Genomic DNA, 18,074 nt, shown 5'->3' with positions numbered 1-18,074 from the left:
ATCTTTATTCATATTTTTATTTGGTTATTTGTAGTTTGAATTTGATATGCATATGTATCTATTAAATGAATTGTAAATTTATTAAATTGACTGTAAAAATCACCATATGAATTTAGATTTCTCAACCGAAGAGATACTTGTGTCATGAATTTATCCTATTTCAAGTATTATTAGTAAGAGTAAACATATAGATTTTTGTGCTATTTGTGTCATAGTATATGTTATTTTATGTTCTGTGTTTTTCTAAATCTTGACTGCAAATAAGAAATGAAAATATAACATTGTTTAGTGATGGTGCACATTAAAGTTTCACTGACTGGAAATTTCAAATGTATGTAGACTAAAATTTGATAATGTACATAATCTTTTCTATTATATCAACCAATTATATAAACATATTAAAATGTGGAATAACTTCAGTAGCTCTTTACTGAAGATTAAAATATATTTCTGTGGAAAAGCATTTCAAAGAACACAATTTTTATCATTTGAGTTTTTAACCCTCATATGGAATGTCGCAGTCTGTAAATCATTGTCTTGGAAATTAATACAGCACTCTAGTCCTTATAGTCATGTGCTGTTGGATAATGATACAATTTGGAAGAAATTATTATTTTTAAAACTTTACATGCAGAGTACATTCCAACAGCTTTGTTTGTAGAAGTGGTTATACTTTAATGAATAATATCTTAAGGATATTGCTTATATTAAATCTAATAATATACTATTATGATTATGTGATTCCCAAAGTGAAACATCAGCATTATGGATAAGACTCATACTACATGTATTAACAATTCCATGAGAGTTTATTTTAATATATTGCCTCTTTACCCCCTGGAGATATATATGTTGGAGAAGACACATCTGCATTAGAAACATTAGGTATGCATTATAGTCTTTTGTGTTAAATTAGCTACATCATGTGCTTTCCACAAATAGTGCTTTCTCTATTTGCTGTTGTACACCTCTGTGGTTGGAAACTACATCCTATGTGAAGCAAGAAGATTAAAGTATTTTAGATACAACGAATTTTCCAGTAAAGATTAATAAGATTGTGGGAAATAGACTTATATCTTATGTCTCTGTCCAGCTTAAATGTATGTCTGGAGAGAGATGTAAACTGAAACAGTTTAGAGAGCTAACTAAACATTACCTCACAGTTGAAATTATCCTGGGCGCTTCAGGTTGGAATATGAAAGTGGATTCTGATTATGTCCTCGCTCAGTATTTGAATAGATTTAGTTTTATTTGTTATTAATTTGAAAATAGTTATAGTTAGTTGCTCTCCTTATCCCATGGTACTCTGTTGCAGAATGAACAAAAAATATACTTCTTAAAGCATGCTAACAACAGTCACTTAGTCACATTTGGAAATGGGGAGAATCAAACGCTCTGACAACTCTATAACTGCATAATGTGAATCCTTTTCCTGGAGTTTCATAATTACAATTTAACTGATGGAAAGAATATAGGACTTTTCTCCTCTTTGTTACCAGCACCACTATGACTATGGACAAATTTCAATTTTATAGATAGATCAAGTTCCATATGTTACTTTCTCACGTATACTATTAGGACTAAATTACTCACATCTTTTCTTGCCTAAGAAACTTCATTAAGACCTTCAATCATATGTATAATACATCATATATGAGTTACATTCAAGTAGGTTTACTAAAAATAAAAAGTGGAGATATTATAGAAGTATTGGATATGATCAAGTTTAGATTAACATTGTAGGGTAGGTACATTCCTTTTTAATACAGAAATTTATAATAACATAACAGAAAAAAATGCATTAGCCTCTTCTTATCTGCATGTTTATGGGAAATTGTTGTTTCTCAAAACTTTATCCCATACTGGCAGTAATATATGTGGGTGTATTTCTCACGTTGAAAAGAGCTCCAAGTGTTTTTGGTTGTAAAGAAAAATGGTTTTGAATTCAGCTAAGTAAAATATTACAGCTGAGGGTGTATATGAAGTAAGTTTTTAGGTTAAGAAAAGGGATATTGCATCTATCAGAACACAATGTCATTGTTTTTTATTTAATTGCTGTTAAATTATTTCCAAATGTATGCCATTTTTCCATTGATTACATATTATATATTTTACATGCACAGCATGAACCCATTAATAATTGCAAACATCTATTTGAAATTATGTTTCAATACAGTAAATGTTTGTACATGATATCATGTTCACATGCATCTACTGTAGAAATAGCTTTGTGTATATATAGTATTTGGTGCATATGTATATTAGCATAATACATGTATATACCTGTGTACCAGTACAAAATCACTTATTTATAGAAACTTGGGTGTTATTCTCCATATATTATATATTAACATAGTAGATCTTTATGTTTGTACCTAAAGAATAATAGTCTACTTAGTATACAATTCTATACACAGCTGTTCCATCTGTCATGACATTAAATGGTAATGGATGATACTATGCTTTACTGCATGTTGAAAATAGACAATCCATTTAATTTCTTCAATTTTGGCAATAAAAGAAATGTCAGCATGTTATTTTTTTTCAAAATTAATGTATTTCAGATTTTATTTTTATTGCATATCTGTCTGTTAATTGCATGGCAAAAGAAATCTAACAATGCATGTGCAAATTGAAATGCAAAGCAAAAACAAAACATGAATTTCATTTTATTTTATTTTATTTTTAACGCACATTTTCTGCTTTATTGAATGTGACAGAGTCACGCTTTTCATTCACCATTGCTTCTCTTTTTCCACTGTCTGTGATTTGCTTGCCAGGAGGAGCTACTATTCTTACTCCTACTACCTGTAAGTAGAAAATGGGTGATGTACGACTTTACATGTGTTAAAGATGCAGTATCCCTTTTCAAAAAACAAACAAAGAAACCATGTTTGTCCCTTTGGTGATTTTTTTTAAAAAAATACATTTTCTGCTCTCTAAAACTTCAAACTATTATCTGTTTGGCAATCTTTTTAAAAAGGGATATTGTATTTCTGTATGTCCAGCTACTTTTAATTTTTATTTACATTTTTCCATAAATAGCTGTAGTCTGTAGCTAGAGAAACATCACTTACTTACTTAAATCAAGGCAATATTTTATTTTAACAATTCAACACTTCGGTCATCTCGCAGAAAATAGTGTTGTAAATCTCTCATCTCTGTCATTATACAATACTGTTATCTTTGAAAAATGAGCTAAGTGATATATTCATAGAAGAACATTCACCGGGCCAGGTGTTGGTGGCTCATGCCTGTAATCCTAGGTACACAAGAAGCTGAGATCTGAGGATTGTGGTTCAAAGTCAGCCCAGGCAGGAAAAGTCCATGAGACTCAATTAACCTAAAGGGTGGAAGTTAAGCTGTGACTCTAGTGGAAGAGTTCTAGTCTGGAATGAAAAAGCTCAGGGACATTGCCAGGCTTTTAAGCTCAAGTCCCAAGAACAGTGGACATGTGTGCATAAGGACACAGGCACACACATGCATACACACACACACACACACACACACACACACTTGCCTTTGCCAAAAGCAAAACAAATCTGGTATGCATGCAATAACATCTCTTTCCACATTTCCAGACATGCAAAATGGGTCATATCTTCAAAAGAGCTTTAGTGACCATTAAGGTAGTCAGTATGCTCTAGTTAAAACAAATGTATCAAATCATGATGATTCATGGGAACGAAATGAAGTCTTTTCAGAGGAGATACTTGAATTTATTTAGTATACCTTACATAGGAGAAAGACTATATAAAATCAAAGCAGAAAACTAACAAATTTTTAAAAAAAACTTGAAAACCTATTGAGGGAGGAGCAACAACTTCATATATCTCATTTGCTCTTTCTGAGTTTGCAGCCCTTCTAGATTAAGCTTATTTGCATAAGCACGGAGAAGATAATCCATTGTCTTTCTTAGTCCTTTTCAGTTTCTCACTCTAAATGCCAAGACAGTTCTCTGTCCAATCCACAGGAATAATAAGGCTTCAAGCTTGAGATTAAGTATGTTTGGTTAGATATCCCACAGCATGAACAGCACTAGGTGAATTTAAGCTAGCTTTACAACAAAATGTATGAGTCAATCACTAAAACACAAGTCTGCCAACATTTTAAATATTACAAACATTTGGCTTCCTAAAATCTGCTAAAATAAGCAGGTGTAAAATAACAGTGCTCCTAGCTTATTGTGATGAATCATAATATGCTTGTTAAATCATGTTTGATGAAGCCAAAGGTAATTAACTGTACCATTTCGTACAATGATGGAGTACTTTCCCCCTTTATGGCCCACACATACATCCACCTGCAGAAGTTTATGCTGTTGGCTGCTTTGATAATGAAAGTCATTTTCACATCTGTCAAACTCAAGTACTTACAAAATGAATTGCTTAACTGTCCTGAAGTGCGCATTATATATGCTGCTTGCTCCGAGGAAGACAAAGCATGAGACATACTAGAATTGATAAGTATTTAATTATGAGAATGTCAATAACCCTACCATTAACTGTCACTGTATCTGTAAAATTAAAATGGGATTTTTTATGCGTGTGAATGGTTAACATTTGTATGTTCTGCACACTAACATTATGCTCACACTACTGTGATACTTTTGTCTCTTGGATTTTTAAATCCTAACTAAAAGCACTATCAGAGAGATTGTGGATCGTGTGTGTGTGTGTGTGTGTGTGTGTGTGTGTGTGTGTGTTTGTGTGTGTGCCTGTGCATGTATGTGTGTGTACACATATGGGCGAGAATGGAGACTTGAACAAATAGCCGTTCATTCTCACTTAGCTTTTTTGCTCATGGCTGGTGCTATAACACTTAAGCCATGCCTCCAGTTCTGTGCTTTTTTTTGCTTGCGAATTGGATAACTGTCTGTTGGATTTGTCTGCCCAGGCTGGCTTTAAGCCACAATCCTCACTTCTCAGCTTCCTGAGTAGCTAGGGTTACAGGCATGAGCCATCATAGCTGGGCAGAGAGATGTTTCTTTAAAGGCTACTTCAACATCACTAGAAGTGGTGCTGTGGCTCAAGTGGTAGAGTGCTAGCTGAAGAGCTCAGGGTCAGCTCCCAGGCCCCATGACAGATGAACAAAAAAAAAAAAGAAGGAAGGAAGGAAGGAAGGAAGGAAGGAAGGAAGGAAGGAAGGAAGGAAGGAAGGAAGGAAGGAAGGAAGGAAGGAAGGAAGGAAGGAAGGGAGGGAAGGAGGGAAGGAAGGAAGGAAGGAAGGAAGGAAGGAAGGAAGGAAGGAAGGAAGGAAGGAAGGAAGGAAGGAAGGAAGGAAGGAAGGAAGGAAGGAAGGAAGGTCCATAGAGAAACTAATTGGTGTCAAACTTTTATGTCATCAAAGTAACAATAAACCAGAGTGGAGTTTAGAAAACAGTTTGTGATATTTCACCTAAGTTTCCTTGACATGGTATCATACTAGCTGTCAGTTTTTTTCCGAAAGGACTTCTAGTTAATTTTTCTTTGTTTTACTATAACCTGAATGAAAACCTACCTCACAGGGTTGTTGTGAGGATTAACATGTAAGAAAAAGTCACGCTGTAAACGTGGCATCTAGCTATCCACAAGGTTAGAGATTCACATGTAATTTGCCATTCTAAGATGGTGGATTTGTAAAATGAAAGTCTTTTGTTGCATGAAAAGTACCACTTTTCATGAATTTGAAAATCCAGTATTTCTGAGTTTTATACAATCATGAAAAACATAGAAATTATCGATGTTTTAAATAAATTTGAAATCATCATTGCTACTAGTTATTTTCTATTTGTAGCTTCAACATTTTAACATTATTTTGAACCCATATTTCAAGTTGTTCTACTTTTTTCTAATTCAATCTCTTTTTTTTTTCTTTTTTCCATACTGGGAATTAAAATACTAGCCTTGTACAAGCTAGAAAAGTGCTCTACCGCTAAGCTAAATCTCAAACCCTATTTTTCCTCAAGTAACAAAGTTTACAACCAGTGTTAATGAGATGTTTCAATCTTAGTACTTTACAGGAAAAAAAAAGCAGTCTAAGGGTGCTTTTAAATACAATTAAATATTCTGAATTTACAGATGCTTTAGTTTTTATTATTGTAAGTCTGATAAATGGCAAAAGCAAAGTATGGACAGGCAATGAGCAAGGACACATAACTATAATAATCAACCTTACAAAAGAATAATTGCAGAATGAGTATGGGAAGCATTTCTTCAGATCTGCTTGCAGATACTCCTGGAAAAGGTTTCCTCAAGAAAATTCTGAACAAAATGAGAAACTTGGTCAGAGAAAACATAAAAATGTGATGACAATAAATGTCAGTAAAAGGCTAGGTACTCAAATGGCTATATCTGTAGGAACTTGGTTCGAAACTAGCCTGCATAGAAAAATCTGAGAGATCCATATTAAAAAAAAAAAGAATTAATCAAATTAAAAACCTAACCCAGAGACATTTTAGGCATCTGAAAACCCATATAAATTGAGAAGCAATTATATAAATAGATTTATTAATAATTTCCTAGCATTGTTACTTAAGCACTCTCACTAATCTTGCCAACTCTCTCACAATTCTTAAGGAATGAACTAATTATTTTTCCCGGCATGAGAAATTCGGATGGGAATCCCTAACAGATTATCTTTCCCTTCATGGAGCATACAGTGGGGAAAATGAGCAAAAAGTATTACCATTGATATGTCATGAATGTTATTACAGTGAAGTATTATGCTACAAAAACCACCTGAAACAGATTGTATTGGAATCAGCCATATAAAACCACCTTGATAGCTGGGTGCTGGTTGTTCACACCTGTAATCCTACCTACTCAGGATGCTGAGACCAAAGGATCATGATTCAAAGCCAGCCTGGGCAGGAAAGTCCATGAGGCTCTTACCTCCAATAGATTACTCAGAAAAAGGTAGAAGTGGTGCTGTGGCTCAACTGGTCAACTTAGATTTGAGCAAAAGAAGCTCACAGACAATGCCCAGGCCCTGCGTTCAAGCTCCAGGACTCTCTCTCTCTCTCTCTCTCTCTCTCTCACACACACACACACACACACACACACACACACACACACACCTCCCTGGGAAGTTTTCTTCTGGAGTGAGAATGAATGAATCAACTGTAGCTAGTTATTAGAGGGTAAAGACCATTGTGGGTTCAAAAGCAGATTCTGTGTGATAAATTAGAGAAAAATAGACAGAAGTTTTCTTCTCTCTTTTTTTTTTTTGTTTTTGGCCAGTCCTGGGCCTTGAACTCAGGGCCTGAGCACTGTCCCTGGCTTCTTTTTGAACTCAAGGCTAGCACTCTGCCACTTGAGCCACAGCGCCACTTCTGGCCGTTTTCTGTATATGTTCTTACTGGGGAATCGAACACAGGGCCTCACGTATACAAGGCAAGCACTCTTGTCACTAGGCCATATCCCCAGCCCCCTAGACAAAAGTTTTAAAAGTATAAATCTATAGGTTAAATATGGCCTGGTGATGCTTTATTAGGCCTACATACTGTTTTAGAAAGATAAACTACTAAAAAGAAAAAACTCAAAAACTATAATATAAATATTCTGGATCATGGTTCATATTACAAAACCATAGTAGTAAAAACAGCTTGGTACTAGACCAATGGTATAGAATAAAAGACCCAGAAATAAACGCACAGACATATAGTCACTTAATATTTGATATGGGTGCCACAAACACAGGATGGAAGAAAGACAGCCTCTTCAACAAGTGGTGCTGGCAAAATTGGCTCTACATGTGCAAAAAACTGAAGTTAAATCCTTATATGTCGGGGCTGGGGATATGGCCTAATTGCAAGAGTGCTTGCCTTGTATACATGAAGCCCTGGGTTTGATTCTCCAGCACCACATATATAGAAAACGGCCAGAAGTGGCGCTGTGGCTCAAGTGGCAGAGTACTATCCTTGAGCAAAAAGAAGCCAGGGAAAGTGCTCAGGCCCAGAGTCCAAGGCCCAGGACTGGCCAAAAAAAAGGAAAAACAAAAACACCCTTATATATCACCCTGCACCAGAATCTGTTCTAAATGGATCACAGACTTCAGTGTAAAACCAGCTACCCTGAAAATATTACAGGAAGGGGCAGGAAAAACACAAGGGTTCCTTGGCACAGGTCAAAACTTCTTAAGTAAAAATCCAGATTCACAACAAATCAAAGAAAGACTGGATAAATGGGATTACATCACATTGAAGAGTTACTTCATGGCAAAGGACATAGGTAGCAAAATAAATAGAAAGCCCACAGAATGGAGGAGAAAATCTTCACTAGGTATTTTTTTGAGTTCAAATTTCAACATGCAGATTGAATGTAGTAGACCAAGAGAGTTCTCCCTAAACTGCTCACCAATTCTTCTTAAGTATCACCCCTACATATAATGTTTTACCTCTGACAGTGGCATAGATATCTATTACATGTCTGAAACCTATATGCTTGCCAAGACTTGTTACCTTCTAGCCTAGCAAGAATTAATAGCTGGCTTTCTATAGAGAGCAAATATTGGTTGATGATGGTGATGGGATCACTTTTTTTGTGTGTAGCATTAGTTATGATGGTGATGGTAATTGTGTTTCTGTCATTGTCTTCAATAATATTAGCAATACTCTAGTTATTACTGTTATTTCCTTGGGGAGAAATGAGTTCATCTCCACAAATGTCGAATCTGTCCTATCAGGATTTCGTGTTTGGGGTTTCGACCCAGAGCCCAATTACTGCAGTTTTTGAAAACAAAACACATTGGAGCAACACTCAAATTGTGGAAAGAATGTTTCAAGGAAAAGCTTTCCAGTAGAAACACAATCTATTGAGTTAGCTTTTATACTATTTGAACTACATTTAACTGATTTACAGATACATTAATGAGGCTCAGAAGAAAATGTCTGGCCTTCAAATCTGAGAAATGGTGTTCTTAAAACAACTAAGTAATATTTCCAAGGCAACATCGACAGCTGCCATAAACTTTTAATTTTTGTATAATTTGTCTAGTGTAGGCTTTTTCCAGTATGTTTTTATAACCTATTTGAATTGCCTGATTAATGTGGTTTAAACATCTCATGTGACTTTAATATTTTTGCTTGAATATTATAGGTAGCATTCGTGGAAGACTATAGGTAGCTTATATTCTTGATAACTAAGATAAAGAGGTCAGGGTTTGAGTAGTTCAAAATGCTAATTCCCCTAATTTCTAGAAAAGCTAATATGACTTGCTATATATATTTATAAGACATTTCTAAGTGGATATTTTGCCAGGGGATAGGAAAGATTTCAGGATGTTTTCAGTTTTGTTTTGTTTTGTTTTGTTTTGTTTTGCTAGTCCTGGGCCTTGGACTCAGGGCCTGAGCACTGTCCCTGGCTTCTTCCCGCTCAAGGATAGCACTCTGCTGCTTGAGCCACAGCACCGCTTCTGGCCATTTTCTGTATATGTGGTGCTGGGGAATCAAACCTAGGGCCTCGTGTATCCAAGGCAGGCACTCTTGCCACTAGGCCATATCCCCAGCCCTTGTTTTTTGTTTTTTTTTTACTGTATCAGAACTCCACATAACATTTGTCCCATTCTTATTACCTTTTTCACACAGTATACAATTTAGTCCTATGTATTGTTATATGGTTAGGTATTATCTGTGATTTCTTCGGATAGATTTTAAACTACATTTTGGTTAATGTTATAGATTTATTACCAGAACCTTCTCTTTGTCTTGATAATAAAAGGGACTTAAGTCATACTGTTTCAAAGAATTTCCAAAAGCTGATCAAAGAAATTAACTATCCAGATCACAACATAACTTTAATTTAAATCTTCTTTAGATTGCAGTACTGTAGAAATGTTTGTTTATACTTTGGGTAAAGCAGACTTTTTGATATTTGTTTTGAAATACAGGAAGTGATAACCAGTTTGGGTTGACAGTTTAAATATTGAAATATCCAACCAAACATATTAAAAAGGCAGTTTTACAGTAACCAATATGTATAATGGTTTGAGTGTTGCCTTAATTTCTGAAATTGTGACAGGCTGGTTTGGTTTTTCAATCCATATCTATAAACTTATCCTCAACCCCACTTCAACTACCTGTTGCTTCATGCTTTATACTTAGGGTCCTTTTGTATTTGCCTTGGCAGCAAGCTTGCTAAGAAGCGCAAAGATGCCATGGGAAATACACGGCAGGAGATGACCCACATGGTGAATGCAATGGATCGAAGCTACGCCGATCAGAGCACTCTGCACGCTGAAGATCCTCTTTCTATAACCTTCATGGATCAGCACAATTTTAGTCCAAGATGTAAGTTCTTGTATTACTATTTTAATAAGTGGCCTGAAAACTATTAGCTCTGTTTTAAACTCTACTTAGTATCTTTTGAGTGATGAAAGAGAAATAAAGGCGGGAAGAAGGAGCTAGAAAGAGTAATATGAGAGGATAGTATGGAACTTACAAGAAGCAGTTTGTTCCTGATACTGGATTTGGTACTATTAAATCTTTATTATTAAATTTTAAGAAATATTCCCAAATATATACTACTCACAGTGTTAGAGCCTTAAGTTATCGTCTGATTTCCTACATGTAATTGGGCCATGTCAGAATTTATACTTTCTTTCCTATTGCCATCTTCCTTAATGTAAGGATGTTTCTTTCTTTTGAGTTGAGAAGAGTAAATCTTTCCAGGTGTTGATAGAATGGGTAAAGTTCCATTAGAAGAGTCTACAATGAATCTTGGAGAATTCCAATACCAAAAAGTTACTTTAGGAAAGATCCATTTATATGCTCCTAAATATCTAATGTGGAATCTAGAAGCATACTTAAATTGGAGGATTTGAACAAATAGCAAAAATCTACCCATCCATCTCTCCTAAGAATTCCTAATGTTGACTAGTGAAGGCAGTGTTTTGAATATATTTCTACTGGAGTACTGTTTAATGGCAGACAATTTGATTAGCTCTGAATTGATAATACTATTTAATCTTAACCTTTTTCTATGAATTTTAATTCTGTTCCAGAATGTCTCTGTTTATGTTGACTTAATTAAGTTTAATTTACCTGATTTTGTTGCTTTAGATCCTTGTGTGAAATTACCCCTCATGTAGATTTACAACAAGAAGTTAGAAAGGCTATACCAGTCATTTTGTAATTCAATTGCAATCATGAAAGGCTCTTTCTGATGTTTGAGTTCTTGTTTCACTGATAAATTGCAAGGAAGAATATAAAATACTGCTAATATTAAAAGCAAAATTAACTGAAAACATAAATGTATTATCTCAAAGTGCTTGATTTAATGTTTAATCAACTCTACATAAAAAAAATTCTGATAACCAAACTTTTCTGCAAGTTGTCTATACAGTACTAGAAAGTTCCAATTCAGCTATTTAATTATAAATACCTACTTATGGGCTTAGGGAAAAGATTAAATCTGCTTCCCACAGTTATCTGTAAATATTTATTTGGAAGAATATGATTATTTGTATATGTGCCTTACATGTGAGAGATATAAAGTGCACTTTCTTTTTTCATAATGTTATAATATTTATAATGTCAAGCTGAACGTTCTTGTCTTTCAGCTGAACAGAGTACTAACTATAATTATCAAATTTTCTTGATGTTTTGAGATAGCCACAGTTGGGAGTGAGAGATTTACCCTTGCAGTTATCAAAGCAAGTTGAACAATTATATTTCTTAAGAAACCATAAGTCTATTGTGAGGGGAAAAATCAGAATACAATTTCAGAGAAGTATATTCCTTCATGAGCTTTGTTTTCCTACAGTGCCCAATGATCCTCTTGTGCCGACTGCTGTGTTAGGTGAGGCCCTAAATCTTTATCACCATTTTCATTTTATTTTATTTTATCTGCATGGATCACAACTCTTTGCATGGGTTGTAGCTTTCTCCACATAGTAATGATTTACAGAAAGCATCTTGATATTTTAAATAAATACCCACTGTCTTTTCAGAGACAGCAACTCTGTTCTACAGAACCAGATCTAATGAATTTCAAACTAGCAAAGTATATTATTTATAAAAGCACTGAATTCCTCAGTTCATGATTCAGTTGATTTAAAGCAAAAGTTCTGTAGTATCATCTGTGCCATTTCTAATGTTAACATACCCAAGCTAGAGGGAGAAACTCAAGTGACTAATGGTAACTGAATTAACTAGAGTATTTAGGCATCAGCCTTATGGAAAGGGAATTTTCTCAATCCTCCTAACTTCATAGAAACAAAGGAATACATTTCTAAGTTAGCATTGGAACTGTACACATTTTCTTTCATTTTGTTTTTTACTAAGAATTTACAAATTCAAGTGAAGTTGTAGAATATTGATGTAGGATTTAACATTGCATGTAAGCATTGCATTATTAATATTATTGTCTTTAGGATACTTGGTTTAGCTGTATGTAACTTCTAAGACCATTGGTTTTGTTAGTGATGATTCCAATATTTTGAACTGCAAAATCACATTCATATTTAAATCAAGCCATGTAGCTTATAATGAACAGCTTTCTTTAACTTTTAAATTGTACCCCATTTCAGAGCCAACTTCCCTACATGTCTATGAGTTCCAAATCAATTTTGCCTATTATTTTCTGATGAAGCTTTAGTGAAAGAAATGTGGATCCTTAGATTTTAAAAAAATCTTTAAAATGCCAAAATACCATAATTGTTATTTATATTTAACTTATATGAACATGAAAGCTTTAACTTACACTTGGGCCCATTTTTTGTTATCTATTTTTAAGTGGCTAATTATATTATAAAATATTTAAGAGTAATATAGCTAATTTCAGTTACATAAAATATACCCCTTAGTGGCAAAACTATTTCTTTAAAATCTTCCTTTCTTATTTGATATGATATGAAGAATACATATTCTAAACCATCTGTTGTTCACTTCCTGTGATGACCACATGAAAAGAGGGAAGGATGTGAACTGGGGGGTTTGGACCAACAAGTAGCCTGGTTGCAGAGTGGAGCCATAAGTGAGAGTCACTGGAGTGACCTCAATTGCCTCTGCAAATGTCAACTTTGTGGAGCACTGTAGAATGTTCTCTGTACCCAGTGGGTAAAGAAAGCTCAATGAAAGAAAGAAATCACTTGCCTGAATATGAAAGGTTTCATTATCATAATTTTCAAAGAACATCTAGAGCCAGGTCCAAATCTCAATGTTTCTCTAGACTTACAATGTGAATTGATTTTTAAAAAAATCTTACATCTTTCTTTTTCCAATTTGTACACTACAGTCATCTACACCATAACATTTCCTGGAGGGTTGTAAAGAGAAAATGAGATAATGCCTATGAGTTTTACAAATCACAAAATCAACATAATTTTTATTAAAATTTTCCCTGTAAAAATAAATATTCATGCCAAGGAAAGGTCGAGTTAACATAATGGAATCATAAGATGTATCCATATAACCTTCTATCATATATTTTATTTCATTTTGAAAATAAAGCTGGGTGATTTGATTTTTTTTAAATTGGCATTCTTTAAAAGTTGAGTCACTCATTAATCATCCTAGATGTTGAAATAATTTGTCATATTTTTCATCATTATTTGAGTCATTGTGTTTATAATTTTGCATCCAATTGATTTTGTATTCCTAAAGCAATTTTTGAAATCACTTCAAATATTGCTTAATATTAATTTCTACTTAATTAAATAAAGGGGCTTGGAACTTTTCATATTGATTCATATTTTTGTTTTTGTTTTTTTTTGTGTGTGTTTTACTGCTTCATTGGGTTTAAGTCCCTATAACTGGTAAGTGTATTACAAAGAACTCTAGAAAACCTTTCGATGAAGTATTTAGTCACAGTTGTTATTCTTAAATGTATAATAAGAATAATGATTAGTACGTGTACCCTCACTAGTAGTCACATTATTAGGTGGTTTAATGAGGTGGAAATGTATTAAGATTAATAATTCATTTGTGATGATTTTAAGACCTTACTGCTGATTGTACTACTGTATTAAAGCTTAATGCAACATAAAAGGCACTGTCTATTTCATATTGGGATAAAACGAACTGTAAGAATTGCAATATGGTTGAATTCAATGTTTTTCTCTAAGCTTTTTTACAATTGTAAAAATTTTCCTACAGCCAGTAACATGTGAGTTCTAGGATTGCCCCTCAGAGCCTCAGAAACACAGGGAAACTTACTTCACCTTGAATAGTCACCAATTTTGCCTCTCTGACAGTAGTTTATGCAGTAGTTTAGCAAATACAGATCAGTTGACTATAGCCTAAAAGAAGGAAGAGGTAATGTTCTTGAATAATGTTTGTTAGCAAATGTTTGTATTGTAGAGGGTTGGGCAAAGCCTGAATAAAAGACATGAATATTTTAGGGTGGTAGGTCACAAGAGAATGCACTGGTTTTGTTTTTTTGGTGTGGTATATTTGGGAATGAAGGCAAAAAAATGCATTCAGCTTAGTAAGAGAGAGTAAAGATAAATGCAATCAAGCTAAATTATAGAGGCACACAAATCTGATTGTAGGGTTCTTTTTTTTTTTCCTCCTCCAGGAAGAAAAAATGTTTATCATGGGGACAACAATTCATTTTTTGCCATATCCTATTTGTAGAGTTGGTGATAGCACAGGCAAATGTACCAGCACTTGAAATATGTTAACTGTTAATTAAATATCATTCTCTACAGTATGCATTATCATTAAAAACAAAAGTTCCCCTAAGAGTGTACTTTCTTTTCTGTTAATGAGTATGACAGTATAATGCTTTCCAAAGTAACACCCCTTAAAACACTTGCTTCTTTTTAAAGTGGTAAGTTTAAATGTGATAAATATAAGCATGCTTCTCATTGTAATGATTAGTACTTTTGGTCATTAAAATACTGTTTATTCTTCATAGGCAAAATGTTCTTGTTCTTTTCTTCCTCCTTATGACAGAATGAAACTTGAATATTTACTTCCATTTTGAGCTAACACAATTGAGATGGAGGGGGGCCTACACTTAAATGTGGGTGGTAAGGGATTCAACTAATTTTAACCAATCTATTAGTTGGGATATTTATTGAACTACTGATATGTACTAGAATTTTATTTTAAATAATAGCATCACTCTGTATCTATACTATAAGCATTCAGGGTTTAGGAACAAAAATAGTTAAGTAAATAATTAAAATATAAAATGAAATTATATGAGACCCGTTAAAAATTAAATAGCCTTATTTCTCATTACTCCAAGGGGCCTGGAAAGAAATCCTGGGAGGCAGCCACAGTTTGCTCCAGCTCTCCCTGGTTTCTCTCATGTGGTGGCCCAAAGAGTCAAAGTATATTAACAGTGAAGTCAGTAATAATAAGAAGCTAAGAGGCAGAGACAATATCAATGTGTGTGTTACCTTACTAGCAGGCAGAGTGGTTCAAGAGATGATCCTATCAGTACTCACAATTCCCAACAAGGGTGTGTGTGTGTTAAGAAGCCTAAGGCAGTAGTGCACAGAAAAGCCACAAGAACAAGATCAGCCATTCAGAGAATGGGTTGCCTAACTCAGGCCTCTGAGGGAGGTTGGGCTCTGAATGGGAAGGAGTTTGTTCAACTCAACAGTGAAAGTGCATGTCTAATTCACAACTTTGTCTTTTGGTCACCAACTTCTACTGCTTAGGAATACAGGTACATAGAACAGTAAGAATTTGGCTAAACATCCTTATGGACAGTTGGTGAAAACAAATGTCTCCCCACATCTCACAATATCTCTTGTCTCCCTGATATGCCTGTCACTTGCTCTGGCTTCAACCCTTGAGCTGAAGTACAAGGCTAATACATTTTGTCTTTTCGGGGTTGCTGTTCTAGGCCTCCCTATTGGCTGATATTTCTTGCCCCACTGTTATCAGAGAGATCTTTCTTTTTTAAAGTCTTTTTTTAAAAAGGTCTTCTTTGCATAGATGTATATTAAACAAGGTAACTTCATTTCTTTTTCTTTAATCTTCTGTGATATGAAAAATAACAGATGAGAATCACAGCGCTACAGCGGAGTCCAGTCGCCTTCTGGATGTACCTCGCTACCTCTGCGAGGGAACAGAGTCTCCTTACCAGACAGGCCAGCTGCACCCAGCCATCAGGGTAGCTGACTTGCTGCAGCATATTAACCTCATGAAGACATCGGACAGCTATGGGTTCAAAGAGGAGTATGAGGTGAATGCTTCAGTGCTGTGATAAATTTGATTTTTAATGTGTCAATGGAACTTAGCATAGGGAAGAATGTAACACCTTATGAATTCTCTAGCACAGCAGTTATAAACATATAATCAAATGTCTGTTTGAGAAAGAGTACTTCCCAGGAACAAAACTAGGTCTATATTCATTTTGGAGCTGTATAATCTGTTTTAATTTACTGTTATAAACGCATGTCATTCATTAGACCTCCTCCATTGTTTCTCATTGACAAATCTAGTAGCCATCCAGTACCTAGAGTTTCATTGCATTATTATGGACTCTGAGGCTTGAATGACTCCATTACTGGGTATTTCTTTGCTGCCTCTCTGTTGACTGATCCTCTCATGAAGAAAGATGAAGCTATGTGCTTGCAATGTGCTACTTACCACTCAGCTTAATTTTGCTCACTATTACCTAAGAGTGGCAGAGATGATAAAGCTCAGCACATCATCACCCACTATCCAGATGCTTAGGAAAGGACATGGAAAATGCCTCTTACAAACACTCCTCTGTCCTACTCAAACCAAAATGCTGGATTTATCTCACAAAGGAAGTGATTTGAACCCAATGTCCCAACAAACAGAAAAACACTTTCCTTTCATAACTCTCATCGACTGAGAAATATCTGGAGTATGGAAGCTTGTCCATATACCTGCCCTAAACCTATCACAGTGTATGCGCGCGAGCACACACACACACGCACACACACACACATATTTTAGACATAAAGAATACAACCACTCAGCCATTCAAACTCCGTCCAAAAGAAAATTTGTATAAATTCCACATTTTACCTACACACTACTTGTGTGCCTTAGTTTGAAAGTGAATTATTTTTGAGTATTAAATGTTAATTTTTACATATATTGTGAAACATTATGCTTTCATAGCAAAATAATGCAGGGAATTACAATATTCTGCCAGAGTGAATGTTTTTTGTTTGTTTGTTTGTTTCATGTGAAGTCCTGAGTACTTTGCTTCAAAAACATTGGCTCTTTGAAACACTCGTTTTCTTTGTTGAGCAAAGTTAAAGTTTTTCTGCAGAAGGAAATCCCTACCCATATTTTTAATTGTTACATACTCTAAGTAAACCAATCAACAAATTCATCTGTTCCTAGATTCTTGAAGAAAGGGGCTCTTTATGTTTCATACGGTCTCTTGTTGCAGACTCAATCCTGTTCATGATTTTCAAAGAAACTAAAATGTGATGTATTGCACATGATTAAATGAATAATTATGTGTGTTTTTCTCCTGTTATAAATGCTAATGAACACACATTTAAAAGATACTCATTAAAATAGTTTTTGCAATTTTTGGTGCATTATTACTCACTGTATTTTGAAAGGAATGATGATGTTCTCCTTGAGTCTCACAAAGTGAGAGCTATGTTACATCTGAAACACTTCCAAAGTCTTTTTTTCTATGAAGTTATTTTTTTGTCCTTTATTTGAACTCAACTCAATCCAAGATAAACTGGAATGAGCCCCACACACCAGCTATGCTGTCTGAGAAAGAAACTTGTTTCCTGATGTAGGAATCCCCATTATTCTGAGAAAGTAGCTTTTACTATTTTAATCTTCACAACAGGTAAACTTATTTTGAAAAATGAAATTAATTTTAATCTACTTTTCCCCCCCCCAGAGCTTCTTTGAAGGCCAATCAGCATCTTGGGATGTAGCAAAAAAAGATCAAAATAGAGCAAAAAACCGTTATGGGAACATTATAGCATGTAAGTTCTCATAAAATTCTTGATGAATTTAAATTATTTGATGTAAAAAGATAAATCATAAGTGGCAATTTTTCTTTACATGATTTTATATTTTAAGAAAATACTGGAAGGTTCTTTCTAGATACTTCTGTCTAGATAGTAATCTATTTAATATTAAAAACAGCACTAGTAGCAGTCACTGGGATTGCCGTCATCCTCATTGA

At 34.4% G+C, this 18,074-nt stretch overlaps 1 protein-coding gene across 7 annotated transcripts in view; it reads left to right on the top strand.

Annotated features, from left to right (window-relative positions):
- Positions 1-18,074, top strand: part of Ptprk (protein tyrosine phosphatase receptor type K) — a 481,811-nt gene that overhangs the window by 436,507 nt on the left and 27,230 nt on the right. For 2 of the 7 annotated variants that reach the window (XM_048354055.1, XM_048354054.1), the window contains exons 15-18: positions 10,107-10,267; positions 11,742-11,777; positions 15,937-16,121; positions 17,784-17,871. In XM_048354055.1, the coding sequence (XP_048210012.1) occupies positions 10,107-10,267; positions 11,742-11,777; positions 15,937-16,121; positions 17,784-17,871 (470 nt within the window). Of the gene's footprint in view, positions 1-10,106; positions 10,268-11,741; positions 11,778-13,722; positions 14,835-15,936; positions 16,122-17,783; positions 17,872-18,074 lie in introns of those variants that run through there. The other 5 variants (XM_048354057.1, XM_048354056.1, XM_048354060.1 and 2 more) reach the window with 4 other exon arrangements.

Source organism: Perognathus longimembris, chromosome 9, assembly GCF_023159225.1.
Source record: "Perognathus longimembris pacificus isolate PPM17 chromosome 9, ASM2315922v1, whole genome shotgun sequence".
NCBI classification, from domain to species: domain Eukaryota; kingdom Metazoa; phylum Chordata; class Mammalia; order Rodentia; family Heteromyidae; genus Perognathus; species Perognathus longimembris.
This window is presented reverse-complemented; position numbering and strand designations above follow the sequence as displayed.